Source organism: Chelmon rostratus, chromosome 9, assembly GCF_017976325.1.
Source record: "Chelmon rostratus isolate fCheRos1 chromosome 9, fCheRos1.pri, whole genome shotgun sequence".
NCBI lineage: Eukaryota > Metazoa > Chordata > Actinopteri > Chaetodontiformes > Chaetodontidae > Chelmon > Chelmon rostratus.
Window position 1 is genome coordinate 23,237,699 of NC_055666.1, and position 22,789 is coordinate 23,260,487.

General features: G+C 40.9%; 1 protein-coding gene across 6 annotated transcripts in view; it reads left to right on the forward strand.

Annotated features, from left to right (window-relative positions):
- rapgef2b (Rap guanine nucleotide exchange factor 2b) overlaps positions 1 to 22,789 on the forward strand; it is a 107,849-nt gene that overhangs the window by 21,686 nt on the left and 63,374 nt on the right. For all 6 annotated transcript variants that reach the window (XM_041943797.1, XM_041943799.1, XM_041943802.1 and 3 more), the window contains exons 2-4: positions 5,998 to 6,068; positions 9,264 to 9,320; positions 17,978 to 18,061. In XM_041943797.1, coding sequence (XP_041799731.1) covers positions 5,998 to 6,068; positions 9,264 to 9,320; positions 17,978 to 18,061 — 212 coding nt within the window. The remainder of the gene's footprint in view (positions 1 to 5,997; positions 6,069 to 9,263; positions 9,321 to 17,977; positions 18,062 to 22,789) is intronic.

The following is a 22,789-nucleotide window of genomic DNA, read 5'->3' on the forward strand; positions in this document are numbered from 1 at the left end:
TTAACAGTGCACAACTGATGAAGTGCATGCAAGCAGCCTGATCAGAAACCAAATTGAATCAAACAAGAGGAACAGGGTGGAAGAATAAGCTTTGGAGGCAGCAACAAAAGTCTTTAGTTAGAATCAAGGAAACCCTGACTGTTTGTGAGGAAGAAGAAATAAATTCGTCCAACCTCTTTTCGTTCCAAAACAGGGGTCACAGTCGCTATGTGTAACAGTTTTGGACTCCGTGGTGATGATGGTCAGAAGCACATACTTCGAAACCAATGTTTTGTGTCGCAGGGAAACGCCACAAGTAAACTCCAGCACCTGAAATGACACCACACAATGTAATATGGAGCTATCAAGACCACAAAAAGTACTGGAAATTTCCTTCTCCCTGGCCCCAAAACCATACAGCACATCACCACTATTTAAAAGCAGCCATGCACAAGGGCAGATAAGATGGGGAGGCAGCATTTGTAATAAATGAGAAAATTCTCTTTTTATCCAGCAGTTTGTGTTAAAGAAACTGTCTACAGAGCAAAGCCCAACAAAAAAAGGATATGACAAGTTTTGCTGCATGACCAGAAAGCAGCAAAACTTGTAATTGGGATCACATGATCGAATGATTTCCTCGACAGTAGCTCTATAAGCAGGAGGCTTGCAAACACGCATGCAGACGGCTGGGGATGCTAATGCTGTCAACAAAGGAGACACGATCATTGATTTACTCTGCTGGCTGACTCAGTGAGGGCAGCATATCACTGAAACAGCCATCATGCGTCTGGTTTTATGGGTTTATTACACTTAATCGGTCATTCCTAGACGATGTAAAAACATAACCTCATCACCTGCAGTTTGCTACATCAGTCCCTTGGCGCACATTATCCGATCAGTCTTTCTACTGTGTGAGTCACTGCTCTGAAGATGGTGCTCCGATCCAGTTTTTCCACAGTGGTTTAGGACAGCAGATTCATTTTCAAACACAATATAAAAAAACAGGTGATTGTCGATTCAAACTAGACTCAATGATGTGTTGAAATGTTGATATATCTGATCATCCGTCAGATACAGAGGCCATCAGAAACGTCCTTCACCTGCCCACCTGAGAATCTTTTGTTTATCTCTCCCACAGTGTCCCATTGTTTTTGAAAGGCTGCAGCCCCTATCTTTGATGTTTGTCTACAGTGGGTGATAGATGCATGCAAAAGGTCTGCTATCTGCACTCAGCCAGAGCCAAATAAATGAATGGATTGGCCATTTGTGCTGCAGTGAAAGGGCCAGACTAGAAGAAAGCTTCCTATCTGGCAAACAGACACTGTGGTGTTAAGAGATAAGAATAGCAGAGACGTTTTTAACTGCAGTTAAGGGTGACCCAAGTACTGAAATTACACTATCAGCACCTAGTCTGACAACCAATTTAACAAGCACAAATGCATTCTCTTGCTTATTGAATGTAATGTTTCCTAATTTTTTACATGTATATTTTATTGTAAGCGGATCTGTCTTTGGATTTTTGACCATTTGCCAGACAAAACAAGCAATTGAAAGATATCTTGTGCTCTGAGGAAATTGTAACAAGCATTTTTCATTACTCTGACATTTAATAGACAATAATAATAATAGTTTCATAGTCAATCAGTAAATCAAGAAAATAATAAATGTATATTTTTGTATTTTAGATTAGCTTTTATAATTTAACATTTGCTTTACCTCTGTCACTGTTCATGTCAAAAACTTGTTATGCATCTAATGAAACTACATTTTTTTTAATATAATTTCACTGAGCTGTCTTTTCCCACTGATACCTTTTCAAGTGAAACTGTGCTTGTTTTCGCTGCAGGCGTAGGCTCCTCTGTTTTCTCTTGAAGTCTCAATGAACACAATGCCAGAATCACATCACAACTTCCTTGACCTCCCTTTGCCCACTGAATGCTTTGCCACTCAGCAGGCTGGCACCGGGCCGACACTGCACCCTCTCCCTCTGGGGCTGAACATAATGGTTGAAAAATGGAGGATGTCTTGGGTGGTGGTGGTGGTGGTGTGTGTGTGTGTGTGTGTGTGTGTGTTTTCGGGCCTCAAGCAGGGAAGACAAGGCCTGCTATTGTTTAATTTGTATCCAGGAGAGGAAATGCCTCCACTCGTTTGGCTGCATTTCACTGCTACCATCTGTCTTACAAATGAAGGTGTAAAGGGATGACATATTGTGTTGCATCAAGGAAATAACTGTGGAAGTTTACAAAAAGGTTTGACTGACAGTAAGTGGCATGCAAGGAATGCCACAGATAGTTCGGCACAAACAGCTTTGAAGTATCCACAATGTTTTATCAAGAACAGCATCTTGGTATGTTTTTCTTTCAGTGGGGGCCACCTGTGTTCCTGGAAGGATTAGTTTAGAAAAGGAAGTAGAGGGATTAGATGGTGTTTAATGGTGTAGGGAGTTTGAGCTACCCCCAAAAAGCCCAAAAGGAGCAGAACTTTGGCTGGATGCAGCCATTATCAGCATGTCCTATTTTCAGCTGCCCACTGCTCATGGTCTCATCTCCTTCCTGTTTCTGTTCTATGAGACACTGGTGGTCCTGCCTTCAGTCAGAGATGTGAACAAACATGAAGCAGGCATCCCCTCAGTGAAGCGCAAATCAAACACATTTATCTTCTTTTGATCTCTGTTCCAAGAGGCCAAGTCCGTGCACAATCATTTTTTTTAGTGTAAAATTATTTGAATTAAAGCAAATGAATCACAGGAGAAAAAACACAGAAATCGTGAAGGTTTCTGTTCTGACGTCATGATCCTGTTCATGTCCAAACTGTCCTGTATCCTCTGCCTGCGCACTTTGTGGTGATTGTGTTTGGCTCCATCTGAAAGGAGACCAGAGAGAGAAAAAGAAAGAAAATCAGACCGGAAAATGTAGGGCCCAGGGAGTGGAAAAGATGGGGTCCTTTACATTCTTTCCATACAGTCAATCTGAAATATTTGAGACTGAAGCCACAATTGATGGTTTTGCATATTTCTCCCTGTGAGGCAGCTTTTGAGTGGCGCTGTTTTATTCACAGTGATGTCACTGTGGACAAGAAAAAAAGAAACCTGCAACACTGCCACCTAGTGGTGACCTTCCACGTGGGTTGTTGGATACTTTGTACCCAAGGCAGGCATGTCCAAACTATTCCATAGGGCAGTGTGGCTGCAGGTTTTTGTTGCAACCAGTCAAGAGGTCACCTAATTATCAGCTGAAGACTGAGATCAGCTGATTAAATGAGTCCAGCCTGGTGTGCTCCTCCTTGGCTGGAATGAAAACCTGCAGCCACACGGCCCTCTGTGCAATTTCTTCCTTTCACAGTCAGCACTGTCAAAGCAGGTCTATGTGTCATTGGAAGGTGTTTTATCGATGCTCTACCTGTTTTGTTCCTTTTGATATTTTTCCCCAAACTGTGTGACCTAACGCCAAATCTAATTAATGACCCATTAGAAATTGATAAAGGAAGGAATAAGGAAGGAATAATGTCACCCAAAAAGATTTCACTAAATTAATTGTTGATTAATCAGCCAGATATTTTCCTGCTTAATCAATACTTTGTTTGGCCTATGAAATATCACAGCCACAATGTCATAAAGCCTGCTTTGATGTCTGATGTCAGATTACTTTTCTGACCAAACCAGCAAATATTCACATCTGTGAAATCAGAACCAGTGAATTTTTTGACAATTCTTTAACATGAATGAATCCTTATAGAAGCAGTTGCCAAGTAATCAATTAACACACAAGCTGCTTCACCTCTACCCCTGCACAAAGTTGAATGTACTACATTCATGTTACCTGAATAGTCACTTTCATGTTCAGGTAAATGCTTGCTGACTTATAGTTTGCATCCATTTCTTAACCTTCTATAAATTTGTTGACCATTTTAAATTGCATTTGCAATTTAGTAGAAATGTATCTCATTATTTGTGCTCTGGCGTTTACTCTAGCTGAGTATCCAACATGTAGTGTTAATTGGGCCTGCAGTTTCTCAGTTACCCAGTAGGTGGCAGTATATGCCTGAGCTCCTGTGCATGCTGTTGCACTGACCACAGACACTTTGAACATAAGGATTTGGTTAGTGAGGATATCAGAGTGTGATGTAACAGGGCCAGGCAGCCCTGAGGACAATATGAGCTTCTCTCTGTGTCCGCTTCATAAAGGCCAAACCCAAATAACTAAAAAAAAAATTCAAGGGACCCACACCCAGTCACGTAGTTTCATAACAGTTTGCATATGAATGGCGAGTCTGCAGTCACATGGCACATATTTGTTGATGGTTATTTCTAATAGGAGGTGAGAACAGATTTTACTTCACTTTTAACCACTGAGTGTGTTGTTTTTTTCACTTTATTGTTTGCAACCTCTGAATTTAATGCTTTAAATTCAGCTTCAGTACTGATCAAACAGGCAGAACATTTTGGGTGTGTTGTGCGTATTTGTCAGCTGGTTACTGGAGTGTTTATTTTGTTAATCCAAGGTTATGTGCAGCTGAGTTTCATGCTTCCTTTTTAAGGGTTTAAAAAATAATTCTCGTAATAATTACATTGAATATTGCATCAGAAACACTCTTTTTTTTGGGGGGGGGGGTTGCAGTTGTTGGATGGAAAAAGAGCTTTTGTTGTGTTTCAGACTTGAATTGTTTTTAGCGGTTATTTTGTGCTTCTTAAATCAGCTTAAATTAACCATAGAAAAGCTTCTAACACTGGTGTGATTCTGGCACTCTCTCTTCTACTGACATTCTGACACCAAACCAGCACAAACACAAAGTTTTTTAGCTTTTATGGTCAACATTTCATAAAATTTTCAATAAGCTTATGATTGCTGCTCCCATAGCTTAGAGACAGGGTGGCCATTGTGTGTGGTTTGTGTGTGTGTCCTAACACAGAGTCTCTGTTGTCCCTCGGCTCTGCTGTCGCCACATCTACCTCCAGTTGCCGTCGACAAAGGCATCCCAGTAGCTGCAACCAGCGCCACCACCAGAACCCACACGCACGCACACACACACACACATCGTCAGTGCCCCAGTGTGTACCAATAGACAGTGGAGTAGCTGTGCTTGTTGCCAGCTCTCAGAGACGGCCACTTTGTTTCACCTCTGGCTGGATTCACGCCAAACAATCTGAGAGTCCCTCACTGGGTCACTTGATGAAGTAATTGAATGGGGAGTTTATAGTTGTGCAGTGTACATCCTTTATTTTTTTTCTGTGAGGTGCTTTATTGCTTTCTATTCCAGTGCTCAGTCACACAAATCAATGTCACCGCCCTTGTAAAAGGTTTTCTGTTGTATGAGTAGCCAGTTTATCCACTGAGGAACGAATGATCAGTATTTTAAGCTTCAGTGTGACTACATTATCGCTACTCTGCCATGTTTGAGTGTGTTTTTGTTGACAATTTTTGCTCATTGGGATTGAGGAGGTGTGTCGAAACTACAAGCCAATTAGGCAGAGAGTTGTCATGTGCTCTCACACCAAAACTTTTTGCATTTTGCTTTGATGTTACATTTCAACATACATAAAGTCATTTTTTGGCCATTGTGGCATCGCAACAAAATGTAAACAAATTACATATGATCACCTTATAAATTTGATGTGGTGAAATCATTTGCAGAGGGTTGCCTATATACACATCTTTGCAGCTGCTAAATGCTCCACTATGTTCATAGCTGTCTGTGCCACTTGGGGCTGAGCAGGTAGTGCACAGTGGATTTACCAGAGGTTCACGGAAAACAGCTGCCTGCTGCGGCTGGAAGGGCTTGTTGAGAGTGGTTAGAGTGAATTAAAACAGTCACAATAACAGTTGTGGGCTATAAAACCAAAAACAAGCTGAAAGTAACTGTAAAACTGTGTTAAATTAAGGGAAACTTAATGGTAATTCTGTGTGTTGCATTACACATGGTCATTTCTTACATTTGCTCATATGAAAATACTGATTGCATCATCTCTCAAGCTCTAACTCTAAGCTGCTGTTCCTAACAACACTTTCCTCTCTTCCTCAGGACCTGGAGATTGTCTACTCTTATCTCCACGGCATGGAGGCCTTGTCCAACCTGCGAGAGCACCAGCTGAGGTCAGTGTTTGCACACATTCCTAGGACTTAATTACCATAACTTACAGCTTGATATTCCAATCACATAAATTACAAATGCTAATTAAAACACAGCGACAACTCCTCAGTGTCTGCTTCACAACGGCCCTAGTGAGGGGTGAAAAATTAACACCAAGCCAGCCAAAAGCTGGTTTTCTAATACAGCAGCCACTCTGCCCCACAACCACTCTTAATTTTACTCTTTAAAAAGGAAATCTGCCTAATAATAAGTCAAGCTGACTGAAAGAGGCTTTTACTGTGATGTAAAATTACTCTCTCCTGATTGGTCTAAAACGTCTAAAATACAGTATTTTAAGCATTATTAGTGCTAGAGTCAGATGTTAACTTGTTGAGCTTGTCATTTTTCTAGATAAAGCAATAAGATCAGTTGGTTCTTGTAGGCATGTTCACATTGACACAACCTGCAAGTTTGGTTTGAAGTCAAACGAAATGTATTCAACAATGTCTGAATGCAAAATCTGAATCACAGCAGTATGCTCACATTTTTCAGACTTGCTACTTCTAATGAGCGTATTTGCACATTCAAAAGAATCTGTGATTGTCTCAGTTTTCTCACACTGATCTCTGAATTATCCAGAGGCTTTTGAAAGCTGGGTTTCTTTTCTAATTTGTTTATTGGCACTAACAGGATTTTTTCTAAGGGCTCCATTGTTCTACCAGAGAACTTGACGTGTGAAAAATTGACACGTGCCCTCAGACCAAGTGCTGTTAAAGGGCAACTCCTCTGATTTTACACATCAGAGTCTGTTTATATGTGTTGGGGAGTGCCGCTGCATGTGTCAGGAAAGTTCTGTGAAGCTTTTTGTGGCTCCAGAGGGAGTTGTATGAAATCTGCAGAATTGCCGCACGTGATGTCACTTAGCTCAAGGCTGTTTTAGCTGCAACTAGCATGACACACCTGAAACTCAAAATGTGTCAGCAGTTGCATTGTGGGTAATTTAGGCACCGGATTATGACAATGAATGCATAAAAGAAAAAAGATGATGTCCTTTGGTCTGCTGCAGTGATTTTAATTTTAAACTGATATCAGAGTGCACTGCATAGGTGGAGTACTCTTTTGAGACTGAAACCATCATGTATCTTTACATAAAAATCTCAAGTATGACCAAACTAACCAGTTGTGAACATGTTCTCCATACATGATTTTGCCTGTTGCTCTCCTGTCACCATGTTAGCCTTCCAGCCTTTTCTGTCAGGCATAGAATTTCCAAACCCTGCATGTCAGAAGTCTGTTCCCAGCATGCCTTGTGTGCATACATGTGGATTATGCTGGCGACGGAACAATGTAGCAGTACATGACCCGTGAGCTGGAACATTCCACTGTGTGACCCCTCTGAGGCCTCCCACCCTGCAGTAACCCCTCTCCCTCCTCCCTGTTTGGATCCTGAGGAATGTCCCCGTGGTCCCACAGACCAAACTACCACTCCTGCCAACTTTGGTTTTCCTAACCTAAAAAAAATAAAAATCTCCCAGCCAGCCAGACATCCCACTAACTATGGGATTATGTTATAGTTCTTTTCATTTCATCTCAGAGGAATGTGTTGTTTTTCCTCTGTAGCTCTTTTTCACAGCGACGTGTTTTTTAGAGCCGGGATTGTTTTTTCGGTCGTTGTGCAATGGGGGCTGCAACACAACGGCCGCCCCCAGCTATTTTTGAAGCCTTCTGTGTTTTGATCAGCTACTGTTTACTATAGCTGCCTGTCTGTAATGTTGATGCGCGCTTGTCTTCTCTGGAGGCGTCTTGGGGAAAGCCTGATGTGGATGACTTTTTCACATTTAATGTTTGGAAAAAAATGGGTTTAATTCAAAAATCAGAGATCTGTGATTTGAAAAATGTGACCCATTATTTACCCTCAGAGAAGAACTTAGTGTGGGAAGAAAACAGAGCATTTCACTGATGGGAGCAGTGGGAGCACAAAGTGAGCCTGTGCCTAATTTAGGAAGAGAAACTACTGCACCGCCATGAGCTCAATCAATTGTCTAAACCCTCGCTTTGTAAATATGCATCTGACCTGGATAAATGACACTTGTTTTGGGAGCAGAGGCAGAAACTGTCTTGTGACATTCAGGTTAATTGTTCAAATCCCAAACTGAACTTTAATAATCTCCCATGGTGCAGTGAGTAACTGTCTCCCGCCCAGCCATTTACTGTCATCAACAACAAACAGCGGTGATAGTGACAATGAATAAAAGCCAAATGAAAAGAAAATGTTTGGCAACAGTGCCATAAAATGTTACAAGCAATAAAACAAATAGTAAAAATTATATATAGCAAAAAAGGAAAATCAAGAGATGACAGTGTAAATTTGCCCCAAATTAAAAACAGACTAAGAAGATATGTCTCACATCTCTTATTAAAAACGATAAAGATGAAATAACGAGGGAGGGTCTTCTCCAGTGCACTGACATATAAAGCAACACATAAAGCAGCCTCACCAAATTTTATAAGCAACATCTGAAAGAATAAAAATGGATCTAAGACTTCTAGCTGCAACATAAAGAATATCTTGTTTTGTCATGTTATACTGTATTTGCCCATAAAATAGTTACCAAAGAGAATGCTAAAACTAAACCAGGATATTTCAAGCAAATTTGTTTGAAACTTTAGCAGTAAATGTCTCATTTTGGTGTTGGGCCTTAGCAATCAAAGTTCAAAGGCTTTTTCATTACAAACTTAAATAATCACAGCAAGAAATCCATTATAGAAAAGACAGAACAACTGACATCCATTCTGTGAATGTAGAGTCACTATTCTTCTCATCAACCACACATTGCAACCTGCATTGGCATGATAACGCTTCTAAACCATTTACATATCCATACAGTCCCATTTTTAATTCTTACCAGCAGCACGTTGACTGCCTGTCACTGATGGTGGATGCATGTCATTCTGGAAATGTAGGGAGTAACTAGTTGTGGGTTTGATCTTAAAATAACTCACAAATCACAAGTCAATTATATCTAATTATGTTGTGTACCAAGGGATGAAATTTAGCTGTTATAGGATTTAGTATTGAAGCAACACCCTTACTGGAGTTAAATCTTGATCTGTTCCTTTTTTTCCCTGCTTATAACATTGCTAACCAGCCAAAGTTGATATTTCCTCCTATTGTTTTCTGACTGCCACTCTCCCCTCCCTCTCTTCTGTCCCTGCAGGATAATGTGTGAGACGGTGCGTTATGAGAGACATGAGGCCAATGAAGTGCTATACTAGTAAGTACAACAATGCCTGGAACTACATGGGTGTGGATGCCTCTGTGTGTAGATGGTTATTGATGATCTTTGGTCAAATACTTACATCTCCACCAGCTTATGAATACATGAAAAGCAACAGCCGCAGCCGATCTAACAACATTTCAGCTCCGTGCGATCAAAGCACACTCTGGCCCGGGCCGTTACTCAGAGTTATTGATGAGCTGAAGCATGCCGAGTCCACACAGCGGAGCAACCGGGGTGACTTAAATGAAAACAAATGTCCAGAAAGCGCAGAAGCAGAGAGATAGTTCCTTTATGAAGGTGTGTGTGTTTTTCAGTGTCACACAAAATCACTCTACAGACCACTCAAGACAAAGAACCTAGAAGGGATTTCCAGTCTAAATTCAGCTTGATACGATAATAAGCGAGTGTGCACTGAATCGACAAAGAAAAACTGCAGCTATAATAGCTCCTAAAAGCGTTTCCTTCAGTTTGGATAAGGCTTGCTCGTCACTGGTGGTAATGGTTATATACTTCATCCTTTCAGCTGAGTGCCATGGAGGTTTAATATGATCGTAAAGCAGTATTGACAGCTCCCTGACAGCTTCTGAGTGTGTTTGGACCCATTTTGAAAGGCTGCCACAACTGTAGTAAGCAGAGAGCACACTCAGTGTTTGACTGCTGTCACATGTGGACGTCTTCCGAACACCCGTGGTGAGAATTAAGACAGTTAATTAACTCTATCAGCCTCTTAAGGGACTGGAGGGGACGCATTGTCCCTTCTTTGCCTCGTGATCCCCTGTGTGTGTGTGTGTGTGTGTGTGTGTGTGTGTGTGTGTGTGTGTGTGTGTGTGTGTGTGTGTGTGTGGGGGGGGGGGGGGTGAGTTGGGGGATGATGAGGAAGAGTCAACACCTCATTAGAAGCCGACTCGGCGGTGTGGGAGCTGATTAAACAAAAGGAATTCAGATTAAGCGGTGGTCGCATAAGAGACTTCGCTTGCAGCAATATTCCCTCAGGTCCCCCACACAAGTCACCACGCACACACACACACACACACACACACACACACACACACACACACACACAGTGTGAGTGAGCATTTAGCTGAGAAACTCTGCATTTTTAGCAGGTTTGTTAATAAGGAAGATTCTTGGATGTTTGAAAAGTTAAAAAACCAACTCTCTGCTGCCTCTAACCCACTCTGTAATCACTCATTCTAAAGTCAACACAGCCGACCAAACAATGATGCTGCAGATATGTTGATATGCATGAACGTGTTCCTCAACATGGGTTGCCACAGAGAAACCAGATTGTGCTTGAAATTAATTTAATGCTATTGACATATAAACATAATTTAATCTACTTTCCAAAGTGAGAGAGAGATAGAAATGATGAAATTACAGAGGGGATGTGTGCGCAAACAGAAGGCGATAAGTGAAACTAAAACATTAATGTTATTTGGCGACCGGTAATGATGTGGTGTGATTTAGAGTAATTGTTTAGTTTAACAGTGAAGTGTATTGATCTGCACTGCAGACTGGAGTCTCTGCTAACAGTGACAACCACAAATCAACCTGACAACTCTCTCACATGAATGGGTCCAGTGCAGGTTGAACATGTGCTCAGTATGTGTGCATCATATATGTGCCTCACATATAAGAGGAAAGGAGAGTAAAACTGTCTGAACTGATTTTACCTCCAGGCTAAAGCATCAGAACACAGCTGGTTATTGTCTTTTTGGTTCATTTAATTTACAAGTGTCTAGGCATAGTTTCCAGTTGTGTCTTTGTATAACTGTTTGATTGCATGCTTTTCTTTACACGGGTACAATTGTTTGCGTGCATGCATGTGTGAACCTATAAAAGTCTGTCAAGCTCTCCCTGATAAGAGCTGGGTGTTAAACAGCTGCAGATTAGATTGATTTTCTTCCTCTGCAAGATCTTAATCAACCTTGTGAAAATACAAGCTTTTAACAGCCTGTCTTCATTTCCTTCTCTGTTTATAACAACGGCAATAATACGGTGAGGAACAAGGGCTCTAAAAGTCAGTAGGGTAATTAAAATGTGATAGTATCACTATTAAGTTGTAAAAATTGTATGGTCTGCACATTGAAACATATCTCAGATGGCTGTAAAGGAAAAAAGACACCTTCAAATGAAGGATGCCTTTGGCAAAACTACGATTACTTTTGTTTGAAGGAAATTTATTAAGTTTGAGTAGCAAACTGGGATGGAGATCATTCACTAACTATATCTTAGCATTTAAACGTACATTCGCATTTAGGGAGTATTGTCTGGTCATATTTGGACTGTAGTGTCTGACCTATGTACGGGAGTGAATTGTGGGATGCACTTCATCTGAGAGATGGTATCTCCCAAACTATATACTGTATGATTTAATACATTTTCTGGAAATTCATTTGAGAAGCCTTTAATAGATAATATAATAAGATAATAATGGGTGTCACTAAAACAAAACTGAAATTGTGATATTTTAAAACAAATACATGACCAACTAATGGTGGGAACCCACTATATTAGGGTGACCATATTTCCAAACCCCCAAACCAGGACTCTTAAGTGTACCACACATTCATGCATGTGCACATGTATGCAATTTAATATTATCTCTCAACCTTAACGCACCATTTAAGATGTGGAAAAAAAATTAGCGATAGATGTTACTGCCCCTGTTTCATATACACTGGAACACAATTTCACTGTTTCATTGTTTCTTCTGAACATTCCTCTCTTGATTTAAGGGAAGTCAACATCTAGAAGAACATTTTATAAAAAACTAAATCCCCGCTATATATTTGTTTTTTCCTTTTCCTACAAACACCCTTAATGTTGGATAAAACCACACAAATGACGTAGTTAATGACCCAAACACTCCCAATCTCACTCTGACTATCCCTAACAGTTGGCCGTCCTGGAGTAATGACAGGAGGATAAGGGTAATAGTTATAAAAGTACTCATTTTTCCTGCCTGGGGCTCTAGATTGCTAGAGTGCTAACACTACATGCATACTCGTGCACACACACACACACACACACACACACACACACACACACACACACACAGTCACACACTGTAACACTCAATAACTCATGAAAACATCCCATACTGTGAGAGCCTGAACCTCTCAGGATTTACCACCTAGAGATTATAGTGCTAAAACCCTCCTGAGATGGAGGCTGACCTGGCACTTTTTACACTGGCTGCATGGTGAAGCGGGTTAGTAGCTTCTGGTCGGTCTTTAACCTTTTCCATGTCAGCTCTTTCAATGCAACCCTTGACCTTAACTCTCACTGGTCTGTGTGGTACAACTGAAAAGTCAATGCTTACAATTTTGCAACGCAATGGCGTTTTGCTATTTTGTTGCCATAGAGTAGAAGCAGCTTGTTTGGAGTCGTATTTCTTTGTGAACTTTGAACTTTGGCCCCCAGAGTCAATAGTGTACGTATTCCACTTAATTGAAGCTGAAAATTCCTGGTCTGCATTTTTGGCATCGGTCATAACGTATCATGACAATAAGAAGAACAGTACTGTGATATTTTAACCTTCTGGCTGAGGTTCAGAGTGAGCGACACTCCCGTGCAGCTGTCGGAAAGTTGTCCCCTTGTGCAGCTCCTGTTCCCTGTGACCCTGTGAAGCTGCTGACCTTCAGAAACAACGTCACAGGAGGGTAGATGAGGATACTCTGTGGAAGAAGGAACTGAAAAAGTCATTACATCCCAATGACCAGTCGGCTTACATAATTATACATTCCAGTACAGTGCAGTATGGACAGTTCTGACATGGAGACAGTAGGCATCTGGAATGGCAGCCTATTAAATTTGGTAAAAATTACCTCAAAAAAGACAGAAATGCAATATGCTGTACCTGGAGTGATGTGGTCTGGAACGCACAGCCAAATTAGGAGCTTTTTAATAAGGTGCAGCAGAAAGCAGAGACATCTAACTGTGACCTCCAGACCTTGCCACTGCAGATCCTGTCTTAATTGTCCTGTTTGTTAAAGCAGTGATTCCCAACATGTATAGATACAGGCACCCCAGGTGGTGTTTGTGCAGCTGCCAGGGGGTAGAACGTTTGTGGAGAAGCTCAACTAAATTGAATAAGTTGTGATTTACTAAAAATATATATTCAGATATTTGTACTGATTACAAACCGGTATGAGACTGATAGTTAGTGTATTAATTGACAAACAAATAACTGCACACCAACCTGAGTCAGGTGTAACATCTCATTCTGAGAGGTCAAAATTGATTTGTAAAAGTAATCTATAATGACTGAATATACAGAGTGTTAATTGTTGGATAATTGTTGGTTGATGTCGAAGAAGGTGTTCAACGGACAAAAAGGTTTGGGAGATGAAGGAAGATTAAGACTCAAAACACAATATGTTGGTGCTGTGCAAAATCTGCAGGTCAGAAACCTTTCATTGTATTTAAACTGTCCAAATCCCGAACACTAAACCTCAGTCCTCTCCCACCCCCCTACTTCAGCTTTTTTTTAGCTTTAGATTTTTGACAGAATGAGCTTTGCTTTTTGTGACAATTGGAGGATTACAAAAGTGATATGAATGCTTTGTTGCATAATGTCACCACACCATTGCGGCATTGAGAGTCTCTTGGGGGTTTCATGGTGAAAACATAACAACAATAACAACTTAAAATGGTCATATTTTTAGTTGCTTGTTTGTATAGGGCCAGTGCTTGTCAGACACACCTCTTTTGTGTTGAAACTCCTGTTACCCAACCGTCCTCTCAGTCCAAACTGTGTCCAAGCCCTGCGGCAAATGATTGTATCCTTTGTTTACTGTTTACTGTTGTCCTGCACAGTGATGTTGAACTGTTGTATGCACTGTGTGTTGTATATGGTATACCTGAGTATTAGTACAATAACAATAAAGTTATTGTGTTATAGTAGTATCATGATTGGGTAAGAAAGAGGCATCCTCGAAAGGCTCAGTCGTTCACAAGCGAGGATGGAGCGAGGTTCACCATGTTGTGAACACATGGTTGTATAAAGGATGTTACTACATGGGCTCATGGCCTCGTTCTTCATAGACACAGTTTGTTTGTAAATGATTGACTTCTGTCCCAACTTTTTGAAGTCAGGGTTGTAAAATTTTCAGTGAATGTCCGAGCCTCCCCAAACGTTTTTTGACAAGCAAATGTGACTCAGGTTCATATTTTCAAAAGGGGCGTTTCATTCTTGAATTCATAAAAATAGATCCTTATTTCACCTAAGTCTTGATGCTATAAGCACGCTTCCCGAATCGTTTTACCCCCTTCCAGCTCCTCCACGGCACTCATAAACTATAACCCGATTCCCCGCTGTTCAGGGCTTCCCGTGGGGTTTTAGTGGATGATGTTTATCGTTTGACTATCGCTTCCAGTATGCGTGACCCAGTTCAGTCAAGCTGTCGTGGTACATAAGAGTCTCCTACCTCCTACTTTTTTGGTGTTATATCTTCTCTTCCTCCTCCTCCTCCTCCTCTTTCGAAGCCATGTGAGGTTCTCCCCTCGTCCAGTGCATCTGCATGCCAGCAATTAATAATTGAGGGTTTCAGTCGTATCATCTGAATGCAAGTAAGTAAGAAGGATGGAAGGAGCCGAAGGGAGGCGGGTGTAGACCAGGGGGAGAAGGAAAAGGAGATTGGATGCTGTTGGAGGGAGCAAGGGAGATTTTTCACTGTGTCAGTAGGGTGTGCTGTCTGCAGCCTCAGTAGTTTTGCAAGAAAAGTGTGGAGAGGAGGAGGAGGAGGAAGGAGGGGCGAGACTTTGTTCTCGGTGATTAGAAAAAAAAACTCGGTCAGCACAGTGATGCTGGGTGTGAATGTAAGTGTCGGAGTGGGGGCGGGTGTGTAATAAGTGCACCCATCCTTTACCTTTCTGTAAGCAAAAACCAGTCCCACCATGCTGATGTGTGACTGGTCATTGATTCTGTTTTTCTTTCACCACTGGTTTCAATTTAAAAGTCTCACTCAGACCAGGTGAAAATGTTCAGAGATAATCACACAAGCTGCTTCCTTCTGAACACCAAAGCACCTTCAGATGCAAGGTTTGATTGCAGCTTGATGAGCAGACGTTCTTTTTATGCGATGAGGTGGCGTTTCCCAGCGACGGCTGGTAAACAGACAGACAGAGGCTTCACACGGAGAAACAGCCATTTGAATCTCCAGTTAAGTTAATGCAGTGCATTCATAGCAAGGATAATTACAGGTTTTCACACCCTCAGGTGAAGCTTATCGGGTATACCTGAACTGATGCAGACTGACAATAAAGCAGCAAATGGTTATTTTTTCTAAACAATTGTATAACTGTTCTGTATGGTAAATTTGAAAGAGCCAGCAGCCCGTTAGCTTAGCTTAGCCTCTTGTTTGTTCAATCCATGCAAAAACAGAGGTGTAAAAATGCCACATGTAGAAACCTATAGCGTGTTGGTTATTGAGCATTAGAGGTGCTGGTAGGTGGATTGTTTTACCTTTGGACAGAGCCAGGCTAGCTGTTTTCCCTTGTTTCCAGTCCTTGCACCATGCTATGCTAATGTGCTGCTGCCTTTAGCTTTGTATTCACTCTACAGACACGACACTGGTATGAATTCTCTCATCTAAGTCTCAGAAAAAATAAGGAGTATTTCCCAAAATATTGTTCGATGAGAATAATTGTGAGTATTGTGTGTATTTTAAAAGACAGCACAAGCCATGTAATAAATAAAACTTTCTTGATTCGTCATCTGTAGCACTAGTTCACAAATTCAGTTAAAAAGACAAAACAAGTCAAACAGTTAATCGTCTGGTATGTTTGGGAATAATCAGGATGCTGAAATAAGGCGCCAAACTGAGACAGTAAATCATAAAATCCAGTAAAATAATCCCCATTTTTGCTTTCATTATGCAGCTTTAGTCGCTGAGAATCATCAGAGCGAAATGAAAGTGGTTTTTGTTCACTGACATGTCTATTTTTGTCCACCTCTGCCGAAACTTCAGCGTTCATGTCAAAATCCGAGCACCAGAGAATGATGGTATCAGTGTTACATGTCACGAGAATACTTCCTCCTGTGGATTTCTTCTTCCTCTTTACTGTCAGAGGGCTGGAAGGTGAACTGTTTGATGTAGGACTGTCAAACAAGGCATTTTTCAAACCACAACTAGTCTCAGTTTAAAGTAAAAGCAGACACGACTGCTTTGTTCAACTCCGGTGAAATTCGTCACAAGAATTCAGATGATAATGAGACTCAACAGGATAGCTCTTGGTTTCTCTGTGATATTTGAACTGACCTGCAAGAAGATTATATATGTGGTGTTTGTCCTTCGAGCCCTCTGTCCAGTTGCATATGAATGAGGGCAAGCATTAACTTTCTTATCCGTCTACATAGCATTTGTTTGCATTCTCAGTCGGTTAGCATACACGGCCTCTTTGATAATCCTGCTTGCAGTGAGCGTAACATAAAGTGCACCTCAGCCTCGTGAGATTATCTCTTTGCAATCCCTCTGGTAGCCATGCAAGTCCAGAGATAAGCCAGATGGAAACAAAACTGATAAATCTAACAAAAACTTTTATCCCTTAGAAATGACCAGCATGCCTTACTAACACTGACAGCTCGATTTAATTTCATATTAATGTGTTGTTTATCTGAGAGCAAGCTCTCCTCAGTAGCATCTTTGATGTTCCTTAATAAGGCCTCTGGTTCACTAGCAATGCCGCATAAAAGGTAAAACCTGAATGCGTGTTTGTAATTTAAATGAAATAGCCAAAAGTGCTGCATAAGTGTGGTGAAAGCGTGTTTCTGTGTGTACCAGTTGTTGTAAGAACTTGACAGCCAGCCGCATCATCCCGGGGTCAGTCTGAGTTTACTTCGTCTGCAATGCCCAATTTCCTCTCAGTGTGTTTGAGCAGGGCCATGGGTGTGGGTGGATGAGACATGATGCCTCGGTTCATTCATAGTTCTCTCTCTCTGACACTCTCCACTCTCTCTTTCTCGTGTTTTCTCCTCGTCTTTTTTTAAAACCAGTGATCTGTATTTGGCACAGTGAGCACGCTTTCGTTGCTGATGTTTTAGATCACAGCATCAACAGTAGTTGTTTAAGAGAGTAATGTTTTTTTTTGTCATTATTGTTTAATCTGTTGATTTTCTAGTTTAGTAGATTAGTCAATTGGTCCAGTTTTATCAAAGCCCAAGTTAATGCCTTTCTTATTTCTGTCCAAGATGCCAGAACCTGAAGACATTCAGATATTCAGTTGTAAATGACCAGAATGCCAGCAGATATCCACATTTGAGAAGCTTTAACCCATGTCTTCTTAGCATTTTTGCTTTAAATAATGACTTAAACTATTAATTGATAATCCAAAATATCTAATTAATTTTCTGGCAGTTGACTAAATAACTAATCAGCTAATTTTCAGTTTCAGCTCCTCTCTTTTGGAGGAGTGTTTAGGAGGGCCTGTATAGCATATTATATAGTAATTGATTATTTGTTAATCTGAAAACAAATTACATGACTAATTTACTATCTTGCACAGGATTCATTTTGAATTGAATGCACTTGTGAAAGAGTAGATATTTAAAATTGCAGAAGTATTTGTTTTTTTTTCATTATATTTTGGCAATTTCATTACATTCTGTGGTACTTTGTGCTTACTGCCTCTCTCTATCTGTCTTCCAGTCCTGATGACATTGGAAGCTGCTGGTACATCCTGCTGTCTGGCTCGGTCTTCATCAAGGAGTCTATGTTCCTGCCCAGAAGCAGGTAGGATAATCGACCATTTTGTTTCAGGGAGCCCTTTGAAGGCTCGATCTTGGCGCTAACATGCAACCAGCTTCCTCCCGTCAAAACCTATTGAGAACAGTCTCAAAGGGAGGTAAAAAGCTAATCCTGGACTTGCAAGAGAGAGACCATTTTCATTTATGCAATCTCAAAAAAAGTTTGTTTCCCCTCTGAACAACTTGCCCTAAACAGGAGGGATTTCTTTTACCAAAGTTGACTTTGTTTGCACAGTGCGTACGTAAGGTTACAAACAACACATCTGATTGTTTCCTCAAAAGAAAAAGTTTAAACCTGATGACTGCGGTCTCTGTCATATATATATTTATTATTAGTATATATTTATTATTAGTAGTAGTATGAAATCACTCAGGAGACAGTGACCGCTGCTGCGAACTCAGGAATTGTGCAACTTTTCTTTCCAAAAAGTACAAAATGTTTTTTTTTTTCTCCCAACCACTGACAAATTGTGATTATGTTGACATGTAAAATATTTGACAGGTAATCGGCACACATGATATAAATTTGTGCTACTTGGTGGTGTAATCCAAACAAACCTGATATTCCAGTGCTTCCCATACACAGTGCAGTTGCGTCTCTCAGTTAAGATAAGGGTCCTGAACTGGTGCCTTGCAATTAAATTCAAGAGATGGCATCAGCGTACGTTTCCTGCAATTCTAGAGAGACAAAGCATTCACAGGGTCTGTTTTGCATAAATCCCCTCTGTGCCTTCCCAAGGAAAAGCCCTGAATGCAAAGAGATAGAGGAAGATAGCATAAAATGCACGCTAAATAATGTCATAAAAAAAAATACTGCGTGAATGTGCACCATCATAAGCATTCACAAAATGCTAATGTTAGCATGCTAGGCAAGTGGCATTGCAAGTTACTCTGCAGAACAACTACACACATGCCTCAACAAACATTTATTCCAATTAGCAGATTTATGTATCAAAATAAGTACTTTAAAAGTATTTTAGCTCCAAAATGTAAAAAACATTGACTTTGCATTTGCTTTAACTAGCCTAACATAGCTTTACATAGGTAGCTACAACAAAGAAAGTAAACAGAGCAAAGATGTGCACCTCCTCTGGAAAAAGACCACAATGAAAAGAGGAAGTAAAGCAAGTGGAATTGCAACGTCCAGTTGGTAAGAAAACATAAACACTGAACTTCCTGTTAAACAACAGAGCAAATTCTATACCAGGACATGTTGTCTCCTGTAGAGATATGTCACCAACACTTTGGAATTTACCAACACTTAAGGAAAGTTAGAAAATATAACACCAGAGAGGACAGCTACCCTTCAAAATAAAAGTCTCCCCTACACCCCCATATGCTTTTACCAGAATTGGCAGCACAAATAGAAAATAAATGACAATATGTAAAGTTGCTGACTAAGGTGTACATTAACAAACACTTCAAATGTCCCTTTAGCAACATAAAATCACATTACAGTTTGTCATAAACCGTTTATTAACCGTTTATGCTTATGCTAAATGGTGATGGTTGAACTAAAGTGTTATCCAGGAATTTATAATGTCCCGTTCATAATTTAGAGCAGCGTCATACCACTACATTTTAACATCGACATAGAGTAAGTCACGCCATCTAGAAACTTTTTGGGCAGCTGCTTTGAAGTGTAGTGTCAACAACATTGAAGACAATTTTATTTAGTCACCCCTCTAGAATGGTTAGAAAAGTGGTGGAAGTCACTCTAAACGTCTCATGATTTGCATGTAAATCCACTTTCTTTTCTGATAAGGAAGGTTGTATCATGAAACAAGAGTACATGAAGAAAGCAGAGTCGCAAAGAATCAGTTTGTCACCAGAACCCACCCCCATGATACATGATAATTATCTACGAGACCTTCATAGGACTCGAGATTCATGTTCCCCTCTCCGGCTCTCAGCCATCAGCTCACAGCAGTGATCACCACCTCTGAAGCCAAGACCCAAATGTTAAAAAGCTGTGATTTCACAAGTGGATCCGTTACATGAAGCATCTCCGTGGGCGTCTTGAAAACAATGATCTTTTCATCCATTAGGTTTGCATAACACACACCTACGACCACTCAAAGCTCCAGGCCGTCTCTTTAGCCCGTGGAACAGAGCGGTCCCAGCAGCACCGTGGGGGTCGGCAGCGGTCATTCTCCGGATTCACATGAACGTGGGAGGCATTTAAAACGGAAGACTTGATCGGAAATGTGCCACAAAGCTGCTCCCCTCTGAAATATAACCTTTTGAGTTTCGACAAGGTGAAAGTGTGTGTATGGGATACCAGAGGGGGATTTGCGGGTATTGGCAGATTGAAGTTAATGCCCAACTGCAGCCACCGGGGAAGAAGGGGCTCTGAAAATGTTTACTAAGCAGATATGCAAGGAGGCCTGTGTAGGGGTCCACTCCATTCTGCTGCATGAGACTGTGTGAGGTTAGCTCTCTTTGTTTAGAGTGATGCCAACCGCATTACACTAGTCTTCTTTCTTGCAACTGCTCTGAATTATACATGCAAGTGTGATGCACAAACTGCAAATGGTGCACTTTCAAGCAAAATCACTTAAATTGCAACACAAAGCAGAAGAATATGTCTTGGTAATGATTTAAAGAGCGTAACAACAGAACAAAAAAGTGCAAATGGGCACTAATGGCGCAGAAACATCACAACCTCTGAGCGTATCAGTCAGTAGCCTATCCCCCCCCATTTTTATTAAACTTACACAAGTTTGGAAACTGTCGAAATTTCAACAAACAATCGATGCTGTAATTTTTCTGGTACGATCTGTTGTGATCATGTGAACATCAACTGTCAACTTTTAGAAGCAAAGGTGAAAGTAATGTGATGTTATAGAACCACAAAACCTCGGGTGGGTGGTTGGGTCTAACATAGGTTTCTTTTAACCATGACTGCGTTCTGTCCTTAACCTAAATCAAGCAGTTTCAGCGGCTTAAAATTACCTAAACCCTAACCACAGAGGAGGAGGTCTGTTAATATGCAGTGTTATGGAGTACTATCAGCAAAAACAAATAAAATAGGGCTCAATGATATGAGCTGGTATGTCCACAGATATAAAAAGATAAATGAACACATTACCGGTTTAAAGATACCAGTAACTACCACTAAAATCATCATTATGTGTTGACTCCTTTCTTGTGTTGGCTAACCTGATTTATCAGTTTGTTGATGTGACAGTATGTCACAGATTCTGGACTGTGCACTCGTTGGTAGGTTGAGCATCTGTCGTGTTGCCATTGGTTGTTGTAGATAGAATTAGTTTGAATATCTGAGATTCAGACAGTTTCTTTATTGAAAACTGATAGGCGCCTCTTTCGCAGCCTTTTGTGTGTGGCTGCCATGTTAGAAACATGATTTTTGGGCGTGAAATGAAGCGAGACCTGTTTCCCCAGTGACAAGAAAACATTTGTGAAATGACACATTCAAAATGACTCATTCTGATTCAAGTTTTCAAGGACTTCTGGGTCATGAAACTCACTCAGCGGTTGAGCGACATTTTCAGTTCAAGAAGAATAGAACGCTGATGAACCATTTTTTCATGACAGCCATTGTATGATTGCATTCACAGTGCCAGAGAATTTTTTTATGGTCAGTAACAGCAACAGTGTGGGATGAGACTGCCTAGCTGGAAGCCATCTGACGCCACCATGCTGTATGTAGTTGTGACACATCAACAGGTGTGTCAGTGTTATTACAGAAGTGACATGTTTGGCTATTGAATCGTTGTTTATATGGTAAAGTATTTCCTCATTAAAGCCAAAACTAGCAGACATCGCTTGCAGTTTAAATTAGCTTTCCTCTTTCTTCACACTTGGAATTCTTTTTGTCTCTCATTAAAGTTCGTTTCATGGCCATAGTGACAAAGGAAAAAAAGAAGAAGAGACATGATGAGGGCCAAATGGCTCGGAGGGGAAATTGGTTGTGACACGAGGAACTGAATGGAGTCCAGCGGGACTTCCTGAAGCTTTTAAAGATGTGGTGGAATTGGGTTTCAGACAGGCCCTGCCCAGAAATGGCGGCTCATATCTACACTGGCAGCAAGGTTGAAAACCTGATATGCCTCCATCATTCTCTCAGTGCTTCTCTCTCTGCTCCCCTCCCCTTGCTGGTTGCTGTAGTGAGATGTGATCCAGGGGAAGAGGAATGACTCAGTCATTAAGTGAAATAAGCCGGAGCCCTGTGCCATATTTAACCCAGAGGCCGGTGTGAAATCAAATGCAACCCAAATAAATCTTGATGAACGTGTGACACAGATTTAAAACATGTAGAAGCACGTGCTGTATCAAACAGTTACAGGAAATCAGCCTTCTTATGCCAGGGTCAGGTTAGATAATAATGATTTTTGTCAGATTGTGCAGTGACTTGGCGGACAGGCACAGCAGACTACACGCTGGACTTGGACCAATCATAGCCCGCCATCTCTCATAACATACTGTAGACCAGTAAAGGTATCAGGGGCCGACTTGTTCCACCTGACACCAACAACCATTTCATGTTTTATGAATGAAACTGAACTCATTCATATCACATCATCGTATTTAGTGACGGAAGGCTCTGCTTTCCTTCCCCATTTAATAAACAAAAGAAACAAGGTGAGTGTGTGTAGTTTACATACATTGTGTATGAGGGTGACATCACAGCCACGTTAATTTGACATGCTCCTGACTGGAGGGTAATGGTCTAGTGGTTTTGTTTGTCTGT